Raw genomic sequence first — 16921 nt, 5'->3', positions numbered from 1 at the left:
GATGGACCTTTGTTGGCAAAGTAACGTCTCTGCTTTTGAATATGCTATCTAGGTTGGTCATAACATTAAAAGAGGATGTCAGCTTCTGCTTAAAGACTGACCTGTGGGATTTTTCAAAAGAGCTGGGGTTCTTTTTTTCTAATTTTTATTTCATATTGGAATATAGTTGATTAACAATGTTATGTTAGTTTCAGGTGTGCAGCAAAGTGATTCAGTTATACATATATTGATACCAATTCGTATTCAAATTCTTTTCCCATTTAGGTTATTACAGAATATTGAGCAGAGTTCCCTGTACTATGCAGTAGGTCCTTGTTAGTTATCTGTTTTAAGTACAGCAGTGTATAAATATCCAGTGAACTCCGGGAGTTGGTGATGGACAGGGAGGCCTGGCGTGCTGCGATTCATAGGGTCGCAAAGAGTCGGACACGACTGAGCGACTGATCTGATCTGATCTGATCTGATACATATCCCAAACTCCCTAATTGTCCCTTCCCCTCAACCTTTCTCCTGATAAATTCATTCTCTGTGACTGTGTTTCTGTTTTGTAAATAAGTTCATTTGTATCATTTTTATTTAGATTTCGATATTTGTCTTCTCTGACTTATTCCACTTCGTATGGTAAACTCCAGGTCCAGCCATGTCGCTGCAAATGGCATTATTTCATTCTTTCTAACAGCTGAGTATTACTCCATTGTATATATGGGCCACATCTTCTTTATCCATCTGTCTTACACAGAGGATGTCAGCTTCTGCTTAAAGACTGGCCTGTAGGGTTTTTTTTTTCAGAAGATCTGGGATTCTTGTCTCTTGTATCTACTGCGGAAAAAAACACAGGGACACGGACACAGATATAAGTGCTTCTTCAAATGCCAAGGGGTGAAAAGAGGGGGTGGCACAGAGAGAAGGCAGGTGGAGTCTTGGCAGGTTTTCTCAGGAATCATTTCCAATCACGTATTGCTGCCACATGCTTCTCTCAGGCTGCTGTTAGTGTGGATGGGATTTCTTTTCTGGAACCTTCTTAGCACACTTCCTGCCTGCCTGTGCCTGGCCAAGTAAGACTATATGTAGCCTTCAGTTAAATAAGAATCATTTGTCTGAAACCAACACACGCCACTGACTTGCTACCTGCGAAAGGTTGTTTGCTGTTTAATGAGCCTGGCAATTTCGAGTTTGAGCTGTTTGAGTGGTTTTAAACAGGCTGCTTTTAGAAGGAACATCCTATCCTGTGGTTTCCAAACCTGGTTTTGTGATGCCCAAAAATGTCCACCAGTTTCCCCAAGGGAATTGTAAAATGCTCAGAAAAATTCCGAAAACAAACGAATTAGAATTAACTTTTGGCCAAAGCATAGCTGCTTGAGGACAAGAGAGGAAAAACACCATCCTTGATGGGAGCCGGGTTCCGGGAGGGAGGAAAGGGGACTGGTCACCATCCTTGGTGGTGTGGGGAGCTCTGGTCAGGCTGCCACAGAGGATGAGAACACGGGTGCCCCATGGCCGTGGCTTTGCAGAGTCCCAGACCTTAAGGGCTGTGATGCGCGTTGTAGGAGAGGCTGGTGTGGGGCAGAGAGGGGAGTGGGGAGGAGCGAAGAGGACAGTCGGGATGACAGCAATACCAGAGCCTGCCTCATGGCTGAACCTAGAAATGTGATCCCATGAAGACCACCTCTTCCACAAAGTAACTGGCCGTAACAACCCCCGAGGCCTGGCTGGCCACAGTGGCAGTGGGCACGAGACGGCCTGAGTAAGTGGCACCGACACGGGCAGGGCAGTGCTGACCGGAGCCTCCACAGCACCCAGACTCAGTACCAAGGACTGTCCCGTCGGCGGCCCAGAGTCTCTTGACAGGCACCTTTCCCAGCCCCAGCTCCACAGACACACTCCGCTCTCACTGTGCTGATCAGCTCACCAGGCCCCTGAAACCACAAGGAGCCTCTGTCAGAACACAGAGGCCGCTGGCCCTAGAAAGACAAATATAAAGTGGAGTGGCTCCTTGTAAATGGGTAAGGAAGAGTCTGTGCCTGTCTACAAGGATACAGGCCACTCCTAATTCACCCAGCCCTCGCCACACTGGCTGGGAAAGGGCCTGCACTCTGGCCACTTCCACGGAGGTGTCACCAGGAGGGGCTACAGGGACTAGAGTGGACAGGTCTGGCAAGGTATGTGGTCCAGGGGAGGCTGTCTCTGGTTCTGACTGTGAGCTCCATCTCCAGGTGTGGTCACCAGGGCAGAGCTGACAGCGTGAGCCTCTGCAGGGGTGTTGAAGGGCACCCACGGTGCTGGCACAGACCGGGAGAGGTAGGGGAGAGGGCCTGATGATGAAGGGAGTAAGACATGAGGACTTAGATCTAAAGGTGTTAGAGAAGGTTCTAAGCAGAGGAGAACACTCACATTTGTCAGTACTGAGTTGAAGGACAGTACTGAGTGCTGGCGCTGTAGGTGTTGATCCTACAAAAGCAGGTGAGGCAGGGTCCCCGACCTGGAGTTGTGCACAAGCTCGAATATGGGACCCAGAAACACAGTTTCAGTTCAGATGATGGGTGGCGTTTAGCTGTTCATTCATGTCTGACTCTTTGTGATCCCATGGACTGTAGACCGCCAGGCTCTTCTGTCCATGGGATTCTCCAGACAAGAAAACTGGAGAGGGTTGCCATTTCCTCCTCCAGGCGATCTTACCAACCCAGGGATGGAACCCACATCTCCTGTGGCTCCTGCATTGGCAGGTAAATTCTTTACCACTGAGCCACCTGGCAAACCCAATTTCAACTCAGGGTGGCGAGCAGATGCATAGAGTGCTTTGCGGTCAGAGGGACTCTCCTCTGGAAAGAGAAGTTGACCTAGCTGTCTTGAGGGATGAGGCAAAACCAGCCAGGAAGGACGGTGGCATTGCAATAAGAAGGACCAGAATCAACAAGAGCCCCAGCAGTGAACCAGTTTAGTTAGGGCTGACTACACATTTTGTTGAGCCCATTGCAAAGTGAAAACATAGAGCCCCAGTTCAAAAAACAAGATGGAAAGTGCCATTGAAGATAGTGAATATAAAGCTGTTTCCTTTCTTCTCTGATGTCTCTCTCTCATTCACTTGGTTTTTTTCTTTGCTACTTCATGCCATTGTAAGAAATACTTTTTTAAAAACTTAAATAACTGGCGTGAATTTTATCATTTGTGTTTATATTGTGCACTACCAGTTTTCAATGCAAAGATAAGATCATTTAACTCACGTGTGGAGTCCACCAAGATGATACAGTTTGTTTTTCATGGCTCCTATGTTCCTGTGTAATTTGTTCTTAGCAGCCCAGTGAAAATACTGCACACAACAAACTCATCTGTTTCTCTTCTTGATATGCTCACAGTCTACCCCCACTCCCTACATTTGGCTCCCTGAATAAAAGAAAAGGAACTGTGAGTTGCCCTATCTTTCCCTCTTCTATAACATTTTCAGCATGAGTTATTGTCTACTCCAAGGAAATAACACAAGTAAGAAAGAATATAATGGGATTACTTGGTTATTTGTGGTTCCTAGCATACCGCTGCCTTCTTTCTGCATTCGAGGTTCTGTTTAGAATGGCAAGTGTGGCCTCTGGGGATGCAATGCCCCGCGCACTCAGTCACAGGGACAACACACCTGCCTTATCTTCACTCTGAGTCTCACCGTAACCCCATGAGCAGTGGGCCCACCGGTGTCCCCTGCACGCAAGTGGGCCATAGGAAGGTGGACACATGTACTGTGTCCTCTGCAAATGCACATGCCCAGTTGTCCTATTAGATTCTAACTATAAAATAAAAATCCAAACTAAAATGATTAAGAATTACAAGATGGCCATAGCAGAGCTTTGAAAAGGTGATTGCCCGGTTCACATGTCCATGAAGCTACCTCCAGGCACGGCACCATGGGCTGTATGAGCAGTTAGGTATGGGCAAGAGATCTCAAAGCTGGCAACCCGAGGGCCAAATGCGCCCCCAAGATGTCTTGTCAGCCTTAAACTTGAATGCCTTTAGGTCAGCTGCTCTTCCAATCCACTCCAGTCTCTGTTGTTACTCATCCTCTCATACTCAGCCTGCTTCACCCATTTCCATCACACCTGGCCTCTAGAGGCATTTGAGTTTGAGAACTCTGATTGAGGGGAGATGGCAAGAAGTGATGGCATTGAAGGAGGGGCTGATGCACTGGGATAGGACCTAGGGCTTCCTGCAGCAGTTGATGATGCTGAGTGAAGGGTTTAAGCAGCAAGGCAGCTCAGGACTTCTGGGCACAGGGGTTGGATGGGTTAGAAGGGGTTAGAGACGAGCCATAGAAACCACCATCGTAACTGGAGTGATCCAGGCAAGGGACCGTGAGGTCTAAGCTAAGCACAGAGGTGGAATGGAAAAGCTGAGAAGTGAAGAGGGGGGAGACGGCGACCAATGGGGCCATGCGTAGAGGAGAGGTGGGCAGCAAGGAGAACCAAGATTCCCGGCTTGGTGAATGGTGCGCCGTGCCTTTCTCCCGGACAGAAGCATAGGAGGAACAGGCTGTGAACTGAAGCAAATGAATTCCTTTTTGAATCCATTAAGGAGTCCGGAGGACACTCAGGAGGGAAGTGTCTCATAACGGGGTGGCCACCTGGCGCTCAGAAACAAAGTCTGGGCTGAGTGAGAGCCAAGTGTGCCCGGGGAATACAGGAAGAAAAAGAGGAAGACGAGGGGCTGAAACTGGGGCTCTGAGAGATGACATCTGAAAGGCGGGCAGAAAAGAGAACCAGCCGAAGACAGCCTGACCTGGACGGCAAGTGGGAACCAGGAGAGAGGGGTAGGAAAACCGAGTGTGTGAAGAGGGTGGGTGCACAAGACAGGCTTGACTCGGATAAAAGGGCCAGAGAGCATCCCCAGTGGACGCTGTGCAAGCATTTAAGACAGCCATCGGGGAGGGGCAGAGGAGTGTGTTGGGGCTGCTCCACCCTGTAGTGGAGGCCTGCCACGTGACAGCCACAGCTGGGAGCCCTAGAGGGCAGAGGGGCCTATTGTGCGCTGACTTCTTTTTGTTAGATGGCAAGATTGAGCAGCTTGATGTGCTGAGAGGAAAAGCCCCTACAGACCCTGGGAACCTTTTTTTTGTTGTTAACCTATAAACATTTTAGAAGATAATACATATAATAGATAAGGCAAGATATCCTTTAGCTTCAAAGAGACTCACTCAAATGGCCTTCTGTATCCTTGGACCATAGTTGGTGGAATCCGAGGACGAGGAACTCTGACATATGGAAGCTGCACTGTATTCATTGTACTGAGACATTTTACATGATGGTCTTGAGCCTCTGCGAATTTCATTATCCATCAGGACTCCTGGAACCAATCCCCCACAGATATCAAGGGGAACCTATTTCAAATATAACTGGAGCTTAAGGAAAAAACAGGATGAGATGGTTGGCTAGCATCATCGACTCAGTGGACATGAATTTGAGCAGACTCTAGGAGACAGTGAAGGACAGGGAAGACTGCTGTACTGTCCATCAGTACATTAAATTAAAAGAGATGATGCAAAGAGTTGAACATAATTTAGCAACTGAGCAACAACCAAGGGGAAAACACTAGAGAATGAGTTTGGGACAAATAGCTTGATTTCGTGGTCCTGTCTCTATCCTCTATTCCTAGTTCATAGATGGTATTTTACATGTGAGGGCTACACCATCTGCAAATAAAGAAATTTAGAAACCAGTATAATAGAGATGTTTCTATGGGCCAGAAACATTTCTATTATCCTCCAAGTTATTTTTGCTGTTGTCCTTTGGTTTTAGTCAAGTAGGGCTAGAACTTCTACATTTTACTTAAGTTGTTGAAGAGATAAATAAAAAATCTTTTCACCGGAGAAGATGAAATTAATAAAAATGGTAGGTATTTACCATAGTTAACTTCTATAAAGAAGGAACCCTCTCTGTGCATAAATCTCCTTTGTGGGAGGTTTAATCATCTAATACATTTGGTTCAGCTAGAGCAAAATCATTCATTTCCTCTGAAGTGGCAGTTTTAATTCTAATAGCAAAATTTTTATACATTACATACATATGCTCTCCTGAAAGAATAATCGTATTTTCAAGTACTCCAAGTGACCACATATCACTTGGGCAACCACTTACAGAAGAGAGAGATCAAAAGATTATTTTAAAAATGAAGCATGCTAATTTATCATATCAAATTTGTCATGACTTCATAGCATTTGAGGCAGGAGGAAGGCCTATTATATATGCTGTCTGCCATCTTTTTTTAAATTAAATTAAATTTTTTAATTTTTTTTATTTTTTGGAGGGTAATTACAGTATTGTATTGGTTTTGCCATACATTGACATGAATCCGCCACGGGTGTACATGTGTTCCCCATCCTGAACCTCCCTCCCACCTCCCTCCCCATCCCATCCCCAGACCCTGGGAATCTGAAGCAGGGCCAGCTGTCTCCCAGGACCATTGATGATAAGATGAGTTAGTACATAGAGACAGCTTAGGAAATGTTCCCTGTCACCATACTGTGGGGGAGAACTTCTGAGCAGCAGGCAGAAGCATTCTCTTTTCTCCACAGTGCCTTTGAACTCTCTCCCTTCTTTCTCTCATTAGCCCTGGAAAGGAATAAACACGTGGCTTCTTCTCTCCAGGGCTGACGCTTTGCTGCCAAGGGTGGGAGCATCTGAATGGCCCCAGACTCTCAGACCATAGTGATGGGCCTGGGCCTCGAGGTTTACTCACCTCCCTTGAACCTGTCTTCACATGCTCCCAGACCACACACACCTATCACTGTTTCTGCCTGTGCTGGACTCCTCTGTGTGTTGCTGGCATTTGCTCTATCTGAGGGCATATGGTGATACATCCTGAGGTCCTGGGTGTCAGGACTTGGAAGCTGTAAGCTGAGACTCCCTTCTTCCTACAGAAATAAAGATGCTTGACTCCAGAAGCAGCCTCCATCTGTTTTAGTTTCCTAGGCCTCCTGTAACAGATTACCACAAACTTAATGGCTTAAACAATAGAAATTTATTCTCGAATGTTCTGGAGACTAGAAGGCTGAAATGAGTCTTTCAGGACTAAAATCAAGCTGTCAGGAGACTGGTTGCTTCCTGAGGCTCCAAGGGATGGTCCAGTCCTTGCTTTTTCTAGTCTCGGGTGGCTGCCTGCATTCCTTGGCTTGGGGCCTCCTCCTCATCCTTCCTTTGCTTCCATCCTCAGGTTGCCTCCTCTTCTCAGTCAAATCTCCGTCTGCCTCCCTATTATGAGGATACTTATGACTGTGATTAGGACCCCCCTGAATAATACAGGCTAGTCTCCCCCCTCCCCTGGCCACCCTCCATCACAGCATCCCTGAGGTAATCACATTGGCAAACTCACTGTTGCCATGTACAGTCCCATTCAGGATTAGGAGTTGGATACCTTTGGAAGACAATACTCAGCCTTCTATACCATCATCAGAGTGCATTCTCCAAGTGTGCTCATGATGTAGAGAGGGCATATATTTTGCTTGTTTTTCTGTGGAAGAAGTGAAAGCTCTGTGACTTTTCAGATGAAACACAGACCTTGGGGGTCTGTAGCAGGACCAAGAGTGATGCCAGACCTCTGGCTACAAATCGGGGAGGGGGGGTGCACGTTCTCTAGCTTCACATTAAGGCCCCGTCACCGCAGAGCCTTAGTGCTGAGACAGAACCCTGGAGGGGTTTGGAAGCTGCCTGGGGCGATGCAGTGCATCGAAGCTTAGACGAGTCCCAGTTTCCAAGAGCTCATCTGCAGTTTCCGCGTCTGGGCAGGAAGGTGGCATAGCCATAGCGACCCTGACAGAGACTCCTGGCTTCTCACAGCCACTTGCGAGGCTCTGGGTATTGGCTGGGGTCTGCCTCTGATGCAGGGAGTTGGGTCCTCACTGGGCTTTTCCAGGGGAAGGGGGCAAGCAAAAATGCCCCTCTCTGGGCATGGCACGCTAGGGCTCACCTTAGTTCTGAGGAAGCACAGCTTCTCCACTGGCAGGCAGGGTCCCACTCAGCACCAGGGAACGAGACATTTTCCATCAGAACTCTGCTGCCCAGGCTCACGCAGATTCTTTTGTTTTATTGTCTCGAGCAGATGAGCTCAGTTGTGGGGGAATGAGGCTTTGGCTGGTAGGCTCTGTTGTTTGTCTTACAGAGACCAAAACCCTCCCCTCTCTGTCAGACCAGGACCTAATAAACCCCACACAGAGATGCCTGAGCCCTGCCAATTGCACCCAACTGTGCGGCCTGCCTGGGAAACAATGTTTATCCTGCTTTTAGACGCCTGGCTGCCCCAGGCGTGGGGCCAAGGGCACAGCGCCTGCCCCGTCCTGCCAGCTCAGACCACTAATGTGGGAGCAGGAGGGATGGAACAGATTGAAACAGTTTGGAAACAGGGGTGGCCTGGAGTTGAGAGGGCCCTGAATCTGAGCCGTGGGCCCTTGCTCTTTGGTCCCATGTGAGTGTCAGGGGCAGATCCCTCTCCTCGCTGCTGCCCGTCCATGAGCCAGTGTTGATGGCAGGTTGTGTTCTGGCAGGGGGTGTTCTGCTGGTCCCAGCTGCCAGGAGGAGGAAGAGCGTGAAGTCAAAGTGTTAGCTGCTCATTCATGTCCGACTCTTTGCGACCCCATGGACTGTAGCCCGCCAAGTTTCTCTGTCCATGGAATTCTCTTGATAAGAATACTGTCTTATACAGTATAAGTAATATAAGAAAACAGTAATAGCATCATTGAATATGTTTTTTTCAGAACCATATAAATATGTCTGTAACATTAATACTTCCTTTTAAGACAAATATAAATTCAAAAGATTTTATTTAGAGAAACTGTTCTAATTAAAATTGTTTTCCTTCACGCTAAGTGTATATTTAGATTCATAATTGTTGAGAGAAAAGAATTCATTGTAAAATAATGCCAACCTATATAATGCTGTAATAAATTATTTTGTACTTAAAAAAAAAATACTGGAGTGGGTACCATTCCCTTCTCCAGGGGATCTTCCTGACCCAGGGATCGAACCCAGGTCTTCTACATTGTAGGCGGATTCTTACCATCTAAGCCACCAGAGAGGAGGAGGAAGTTGTAAAAGCTGGGTTAATCAGCTTCTCCCACATCCCTCTCTTCCCGTCTCCTTCATAACCATTAGTGCAGAGACAAAAAGAGCAAAAAGACATGCTCTCAGTAAGTGGCCACATGATTTTACTATCATTTGGGGCCATGTTCAATATAATAATACTGCATAGTAAGCATGCAGGCAGGCTTTCGAATTGATTTAGAACCCAGCATGTCTATGGGGCTTCGCAGGTGGCACAGTGGTAGAGAATCCTCCTGCCAATGCAGGAGATACAAGAGATGGGGTTGTGATCCCTTGGGCAGGAAGATCCCCTGGAGTAGGAAACAGCAGCCCACTCCAGTATTCTTGCCTGGAGAATCCCATGGACAGAGGAACCTGGCGGTCTACAGTCTGTGGGATCGTAAAGAGTCGAACACGACTGAGCGCGCACACACACACACACACACACACGTGATTCTAGTGGTCTTTGAGGACTTCTCAGGGGGTCACTCAGGAGGGCATGGCAGAGTGCCTGTCCTACTAAAGCAGACCTGACCTTTGAAGGAGGCTCCTACAGCCCAGAACAAGCTGCTTATCTGGGAACTTGGTCCCAGGCCTCTCCAATTCCCAGAATGGGGTCCTGGCACCCTGCTCACAGGGGCGTAGGCTTGAGGACAGCTCTCTCGGACCCAGTAGGTGGGCCTCAGGGACATGACACCCACTGCACAGTCAGGGCTGCTCTCTGCTGCTGGTCTGGGCCAACCGCCTTGGGGCTGCCCGGTGGCTGGTGAAGCTCTATGTTCCTGGGCATGCAGAGTCCTCTCCTCTGGTCACCTTTCTCATGCTGCCGGGTATTCATCCAAGTTTCAGAGCATCTGCCCAGTGCCCACGGCCTGTCAGACACCGTGTTCTGAGGACCAAGGACACGAAGGGGACAGCCACAGCCCCTACCCCCTGGGGTTTATGCTTGAGGTGGGGATGGGCACTGAATCAGGACAGAGATGCACAGGCATTGTCAAAACAGAAGGTGACGTGTCCTGTAAGAGAGGCACATTCACAATACTGTGGGAGCAGGATGGAATCCAATGGGGGATAGAATGGTTTTTCAGAGGAGAAAGTGGTGTCAGAAAAGTACATGGGAGCTTAGATCCCTGAGGGGTGAGTTTCTCGGACTGAGAAGTGGTCAGCAGGAGCAAAGCGTGGTGGCATGAATGTGGCCCAGGATGGTGGCAGTAGACGGCTTCATAAGCGTAGACTAGGGTAAATAAGGAGCTTCCCAGGTGGTGCTAGTGGTAAAGAACCTGCCTGCCAACGCAGGAGACAGATGAGATGCAGGTTTGATCCCTGGGTCGGGAAAATCTCCTGGTGTCAGAGATGGCAGCCCACTCCAGTATCCTTGCCTGAAGAATCCCATGGACAGAGGAGCCTGGTGGGCTACAGCCCATGGGGTCCCAAAGAGTCAGACACACCTTGGATAGATAAGAGGAGCAGCAGGGGAGGATGCTGGGCAAACATCTGGTGTTATGTTGGTTACACAGGACTGTAGAAGCCTGTGGAGGGGTTCAGACTCCAGGAGGGGCAGCCAGCAAGGGCCCTAGGGGTGGGGCATTCTTCCATCAGCCTAACCCCTCCATCCCCCTCTCCTCCATCAGGAAGGTGCAAGGACACCCTCTCCACCATCACAGGGCCGATTACACAAAACACGTATGGGCGGAATGAGGGGGCCTGGATGAAGGACCCCCTGGCCAAAGATGAGCGGATTTACGTAACCAACTATTACTATGGCAACACCCTGGTAGAGTTCCGGAACCTGGAGAACTTCAAACAAGGTACGTGCTACAGGTCCAGCTTGAGGGAGGGTCTTCCTTCTCCATGTCCTCTGTTTTAATGACCAGACCACCCAAGGTGCACACAGTGGATAAGAAGGGGAAAACCTTCTTCTGATGGTAAAAGACACTTCTAGCAATAGGATGTCCCTCTTCCACACCCCTTTTCATCTTCCAGCCCCTGAAACATGGGACAACTACCCAAGGGAAATGATACATCTTCCCTTTCCCGTGGTCCTTGACTGTTTATAAACCATGTTCATGTATGTTAGCATCTGGATCCTTGAAGTAGCTCAACGAGGGGAGTGGGAATTGTCATTTATAAATGACAGATGAGGGTGCCTCACAGAAGTAGGAAGTGGCAGAGCCAAGACACAAACCCAGGGCTTCAGACCCCAAGCCCATGGTGCATCCCCTCCCTTTGGGCTGCTCCTTCACCCTCCCCGCCTGGCAGCTGTCACTGCACTGTTGCCCTGAAGCCTCCTGCCTTCTCACTGCCCGCAGGTCGCTGGAGCAATTCCTACAAGCTCCCCTACAGCTGGATTGGCACGGGCCACGTGGTGTACAATGGTGCCTTCTACTACAACCGGGCCTTCACCCGCAACATCATCAAGTATGACCTGAAGCAGCGCTACGTGGCTGCCTGGGCCATGCTCCATGACGTAGCCTATGAGGAGGCCACACCCTGGCGGTGGCAGGGCCACTCGGACGTGGACTTTGCTGTGGACGAGAATGGGCTGTGGCTCATCTACCCGGCCCTGGATGACGAGGGCTTCAGCCAGGAGGTCATCGTGCTGAGCAAGCTCAATGCTGTGGACCTGAGCACGCAGAAGGAGACCACGTGGCGCACGGGGCTCCGGAGGAACCTCTACGGCAACTGCTTTGTCATCTGTGGGGTGCTGTACGCCGTGGACAGCCACAACCAGCGCAACGCCAACATCTCCTACGCCTTTGACACCCACACCAACACCCAGATCGTCCCCAGGCTGCTGTTTGAGAATGAGTACTCCTACACCACCCAGATAGACTACAACCCCAAGGACCGCCTGCTGTATGCCTGGGACAATGGCCACCAGGTCACCTATCATGTCATCTTCGCCTACTGACACCCCTGTCCCCACAAGCCGAAGTGCAGAGGGGCTACTGGCACCTTGCGTGTGTTTGTGTGTGTGTGTGTGTGTACGCATGTGTTGTTTAAAAAATATATATTATTTTGTATAATATTGCAAATGTAAAATGACAATTTGGGTCTATTTTTTCTATGTGGATTGTAGATCAATCCATTCGTGTATGTGCTGGTCTCACCCTCCATGGTTTATATTTTTGTGCAAATCAACTTCTCCTTTTGACCAGTAACCACCTTCCTTCAAACCCTCAACCCCCTCTAGCTTCCTGATCTCCATCTGAGAAGGTTTCGTCATCAGGGTCTTGTAGGCAGATGGCACCCGGAGCAGGAGTGAAGGAGGCAAGAAAGAAGTGCTAAGGGGCGGGAAATTTTTTTTATGTATTGGAGAAGTTTTTGAAGGAAAAAAAAAAACATAAAAAAAAATGCTTTTTTTTTTAAATAAAGAAGAAATTAAAAATAACCCCAAATGCGTTTTTGTTTAGCATGGCTATGTCTGACAGGATTATATGCCTCCCCCAGAAGGAGATGAGTCTATGTTTCACAGAACCATCCTCATGCTGAGCTGCTCCCAGGCAGCTCCTCTCCCTCCTAGAGCGGGGCTCCGTTGGGGGCTGAGGGGTGGAATTTGGAATGAGCTGACTCCCGCGGCACTTGCTCTGTGGCATTGATCCCTCCCCGGCTCTTCCACTGTCAACCAGCTTCCTTGATCTGTTCGGGTTTTTTTCTAGTCATTACCCAAGATGTAGGAACCTGTTCATTCCTTCGTCTTTCTCCATGTAGTCTGGTGGTTGGCACCATTGAAAATATAAAGCTGAGTGTGACCTTTACCCTGTACTTCTTACGAAGCTTACAAACAATTTCCCCTTTTCCCACAGTCCTCTCCTCCGCCGATCCTGAACATTCACATTCAGCCAGGCTTCCTTCCCAGCTTCCCCAGCAGGGGAAGGGCCTTCTTCTGAAACAAGGCCCCTGAGGGAACTGGGTAGACCCTCCCCATGCCTGTGTGTGAGTGCCTGCTGCCCACAAGCAAGCCCTTTCCTCCACATGACACAAATCATGAGACAGAAGCCTGGGCAGAGACAAGCCCACTGACAACCAGATGCTGGCCGAGGTGATCACGGAGCAGGCCAACTTCAGTGTCAGCGTGGCCTGGTCCTCCAAAGTCCTCTACGCCATCCCCGCCAGCCCCAGCCACCCACCCCAGACCGTGCCAAGTAGTCATTCCCAGACACCATCAAAGGGGTGGGAGCCACAGGCCTTGGGAGCAGCACCCCAGACTGTTCCAGAGAGAGTGCTCTCGAGTGTTTCCCTTTCCAAGGAGGCCTGGGGGGCCTGGCTGTGACTCTATTTGTCCTGGCCTTGGAGGGACATCTTTCTCCAGAGGTTGTGGGTGGTAGGCAAACCCAAGAGTGATGTGGGAAGACAGGTCACCACACTGTCCCCACACCGCACCATCTCTACCTCCACCCCCATAGAGGGAGCAGCACTGCCTGCTGAGCCCTTGTGCACAGACACACCCCGCCCCCCCGCCCTTCCCACCGCCCCCACCCCGCCCGGCCCGCAGTCATCCCCGTAGCTTATACCTCTCTGCACAGTGGGTGGCTTCCACCCCCACCCCGCTAGCAGCTTCCTCCACTTAGACTATTCTAAATAACGAAAATCCAAATGACTTCACTTTGTCTTGGGGCTGTTTGGGTCAAATTCTCTGAAACAGATGCTAGTGCCTATCAGGCTTGGAGGCAGCAGCAGGGCTTACAAGCTGGTATGTCCGGGGTTCAAAAAGACTTTGATGGATGATAATGGGGGTAGAGTTGCCCACGTCCAGAGGCCTTGCCCTGCTAGAGGAGAGAGAAGCATTGCCTCCCTAGACTTTGGCCCTTCTGTCAGGCCCCAGTTGGAAACCACAGCAGAGTCAGCATGAGCCCCTGCTCTGAGGGAATGGGGTAAGCCACCAGGAGAGTAGCTGGTGGGAGCTCACATCTTATGGAAATGTTCATCTGTCTATCCAGCCATCTGTCTATCCAGCCAGCCATCCATGCCCCCGCCCCAGCCCCTGCACACACACCCATCCATCCATGCAAAGTGATACATTGCCAGACTTCCCAGGCGGCTCAGTGCTAAAGAATCTGCCTGCCAACGCAGGAGATGTAGGAGATGCAGGTTTGATCCCTGGGTCAGGGAGATGCCCTGGAGAAGGCAATGGCAACCCATTCCAGTACTCTTGCCTGGAAAATCCCATGGACGGAGGAGCCTGGCGGGCTACAGTCCATGGGGTCGTAAGAATCAGACACGACTGAGCGTGCACACATGTACACCAGACTCCCAGACGAGGGCTTGTCACCTAGGCACACTCAGCCTTCCTGGGACCTCACTGCTGGGCGGCCCAGAGGCTTGGCTGGTTGTGCATCCCTCTCCTCTCTGTGCCTGAACCATAGCCTAGGCACTTTGCTCTATCCAGATCTTGCCAGGACCTCCCAATCTGCCCACTCCTCAGGTGGGCAGAGCTGCATCAACCTCCTGAGGGTTGGGCTGCCCTGCCATGTCGACAAAGGAAGGTCTCAGACTAAGTTTCCAGGGCAGACTGGCCTTCAGGGATAAGCCTTAGGAACAAGCAATGGGGATCAGTAGGATGTGGGCAGGGACCAGGAAGGGCCCCAGCTGCTATGGAAAATAATTCGTTCTGGGAGGCCTGGCTGAAAGGTGCAGGTGTAGGGGTCCTAGGACATGAGCCGTGTCCCCTGAAAAGCCAGAACCTGGGCTGAGCAGCCTAGAGGCAGGAACGGCAGAGCAAGGACCAGGCAGCTGTATCACCTACGCCAAAGGAGTAAGCGTCCGCGGCCTGGATCCTCGGGCCCCGGACAGGGCTGGTCAGCAGGTAAGAAGGCAGCTGCCCACCTCCTCGGTGACTCTGGGATCAGGCTCCCACACGGACACTCATGTGGCTCCTCACCCGAGCACCAGTTTTCCTGCCCTGGCTCCTCTGAGCTCCTCCCAGCCCCTCTCAGTCGTCACGGAGCTCCCCCTGCTGGGAGCGCAAGGGGCCCTGAGAAGCAGCCCCAGGGATGCCAGCTGCAGCCTGTCTGGGCGATCTACTTGCCCCAGGGCCGAAATGCCCACTCAGGCCAGGTGAGGCTCTGCTCCCCAGGTACCTCCCACACGCTGGAAGGAGGAAGCAGCGGAAGGGGTGACCTCAGGCCTGACGCTGGGTGGTCGGAAACACTTCCCCTGAGCACATCCAGGACTTGTCCAAGCAGCTTTCTCATCGCCGGACTGAGTTTCAGAAACATGAAGAATTAGAGAATGAGTTTTTCAGAAAGTTGAAGAGGCAGACAAACAGCCAGGTAGGTACCGACCCTCCTGGCCTTTCCCTGACCTGTGAAATGAAGGGGGATTGATTTGCCAAGTCTTCTCTGAGCTTTGTAACCCATCACCTAACCTGGGGCATTTTTTAAAATTTATTTTTAATTGGAGGATAATTGCTTTACAAAGTCGTGCTGGTTTCCACCATTCAACAGCATGAACCTGCCATAGGTATACGTATGTCCCAGCCCTTTGGACCTCCCTTCCACCCAGCCCGCCCCCCGCCCACCCCTCTAGGTTGTCACAGAGCACTAGGTTGACAGCAGCTTTCCACTAGCTATCTATTTTGCATGTGGTAACATATGTCTCAATTTGTCCCACACCCTCTACTCCCTACCCTCACTGTTTCCACAAGTCTGTTCTCTGTCTGCATCTCTATTCCTGCCCTGCAAATAGGTTCATCAATACCATTTTTCTAGATTCCATATATGTGCATTAATATACGATATTTGTTTTTCTCTTTCTGACTTACTTCTCTCTGTATAATAGGCACTAAGTTGATCCACTTCAGTTCAACTGACTCACATTCATTCCTTTTTATGGCTTAGTAATACTCTGTTCTATATATGTACCACAACTTCCTTATCCATTCATCTATCAGTGGACATCTAGGTTGATTCCATGTCGTGGCTATTGCAAATAGAGCTGCAATGAACATGTGGATAACATGTGTGTTTTTTTGAATTATTAACCTGGGGCATTTTAATTGCTTGATACTGATGGGAAAATAGATTTACTTTTGTTTTCCTATTAAAGTATTTTCCAACAGTACCATTTTCAAAAGTGGGGAAAATATGACTAACAATCTACACATTATTTTTGCATTTATCTGTTCATGTTTACATGTATCCATTCAACAAATATTCACAGAAGCCCCACTGGGGAACCTAAGTGACCAAGACAAAGTCCCTGAGCTCAGGAATCTTATATTCTGAAGCAGAGGAGAGAAAAGGAAGGTATTGATGTGTGTTATGACAGGTGGCAATAAAAATAAAGCAGGGAAAGAATATAGAGAAACACAGGAGGAAGAGAGGGAGTGGCTTCTTGTGTAGGCAGGTCAGAGAAAGTCTCTGTGATATGGGGACATTGGGACAGAAGCAGAAGATGGCAGGACTGAGCATGCAGACCGCTAGAGGCTGACAGCAGGGGACGGGACCAGCCAACGCCCTGCAGCCACCGCTCTCAGCAGCATCAGCCCAGAGCAGTGAGCCTCCAGGCTCCGGGTGAGGTGCCCACAGCCAACCCAGCCCCCGGGCAATGAGCACATGTATTCTGTGGCCACGTGATGTGTTCACACCCCTGGACACAACTGGCTGATGGCCTGCAGCCCTGTTTTGTGCTATCACCAAGGGAGGGCTTCCCTGGTGGATAAGTGGTAAAGAATCCGCCTTTCAATGCAGGAGATGCGAGTTTGATCCCTGGGATGGGGAGGTTCCCTAGAGAAGGAGATGGCAAGCCTTTCCAGGATTCTGGCCTGGGAAATCCCATGGATGGAGGAGCCTGGCAGGCTACAGTCCTTGGGATCACAAAGACTTGGACACAACTTAGAGACTAAACAATAACAACAAAACACCAAGGGA

At 49.8% G+C, this 16921-nt stretch overlaps 1 protein-coding gene and 2 long non-coding RNA genes across 5 annotated transcripts in view; 1 reads left to right on the top strand and 2 right to left on the bottom strand.

Annotated features, from left to right (window-relative positions):
* Positions 1–12441, top strand: part of OLFML2B (olfactomedin like 2B) — a 49523-nt gene extending 37082 nt beyond the window's left edge. For all 3 annotated transcript variants that reach the window (XM_086393785.1, XM_086393784.1, XM_086393786.1), the window contains exons 7-8: positions 10682–10858; positions 11360–12441. In XM_086393785.1, the coding sequence (XP_086249911.1) occupies positions 10682–10858; positions 11360–11961 (779 nt within the window). In that variant the 3' untranslated portion in view covers positions 11962–12441. The remainder of the gene's footprint in view (positions 1–10681; positions 10859–11359) is intronic.
* On the bottom strand, positions 538–5378 carry LOC147377048 (uncharacterized). The gene is made up of 2 exons (XR_015161297.1): positions 5174–5378; positions 538–819 (listed from the first exon to the last, which is right to left on the bottom strand). It is a non-coding gene; the product is annotated as an uncharacterized LOC147377048 (long non-coding RNA).
* Positions 6974–10686, bottom strand: LOC147377047 (uncharacterized). The gene is made up of 3 exons (XR_015161296.1): positions 7942–10686; positions 7390–7485; positions 6974–7226 (listed from the first exon to the last, which is right to left on the bottom strand). It is a non-coding gene; the product is annotated as an uncharacterized LOC147377047 (long non-coding RNA).
* Positions 12442–16921: the final 4480 nt, after the last annotated feature.

This window comes from Bos grunniens, chromosome 3, assembly GCF_055505025.1.
Source record: "Bos grunniens cultivar Pamir isolate PY7600 chromosome 3, Bosgru_T2T1.0, whole genome shotgun sequence".
NCBI classification, from domain to species: Eukaryota; Metazoa; Chordata; class Mammalia; order Artiodactyla; family Bovidae; genus Bos; species Bos grunniens.
The sequence above is the reverse complement of the archived record's forward strand: the minus strand, read 5'-3'. Positions and strand labels throughout refer to the sequence as shown.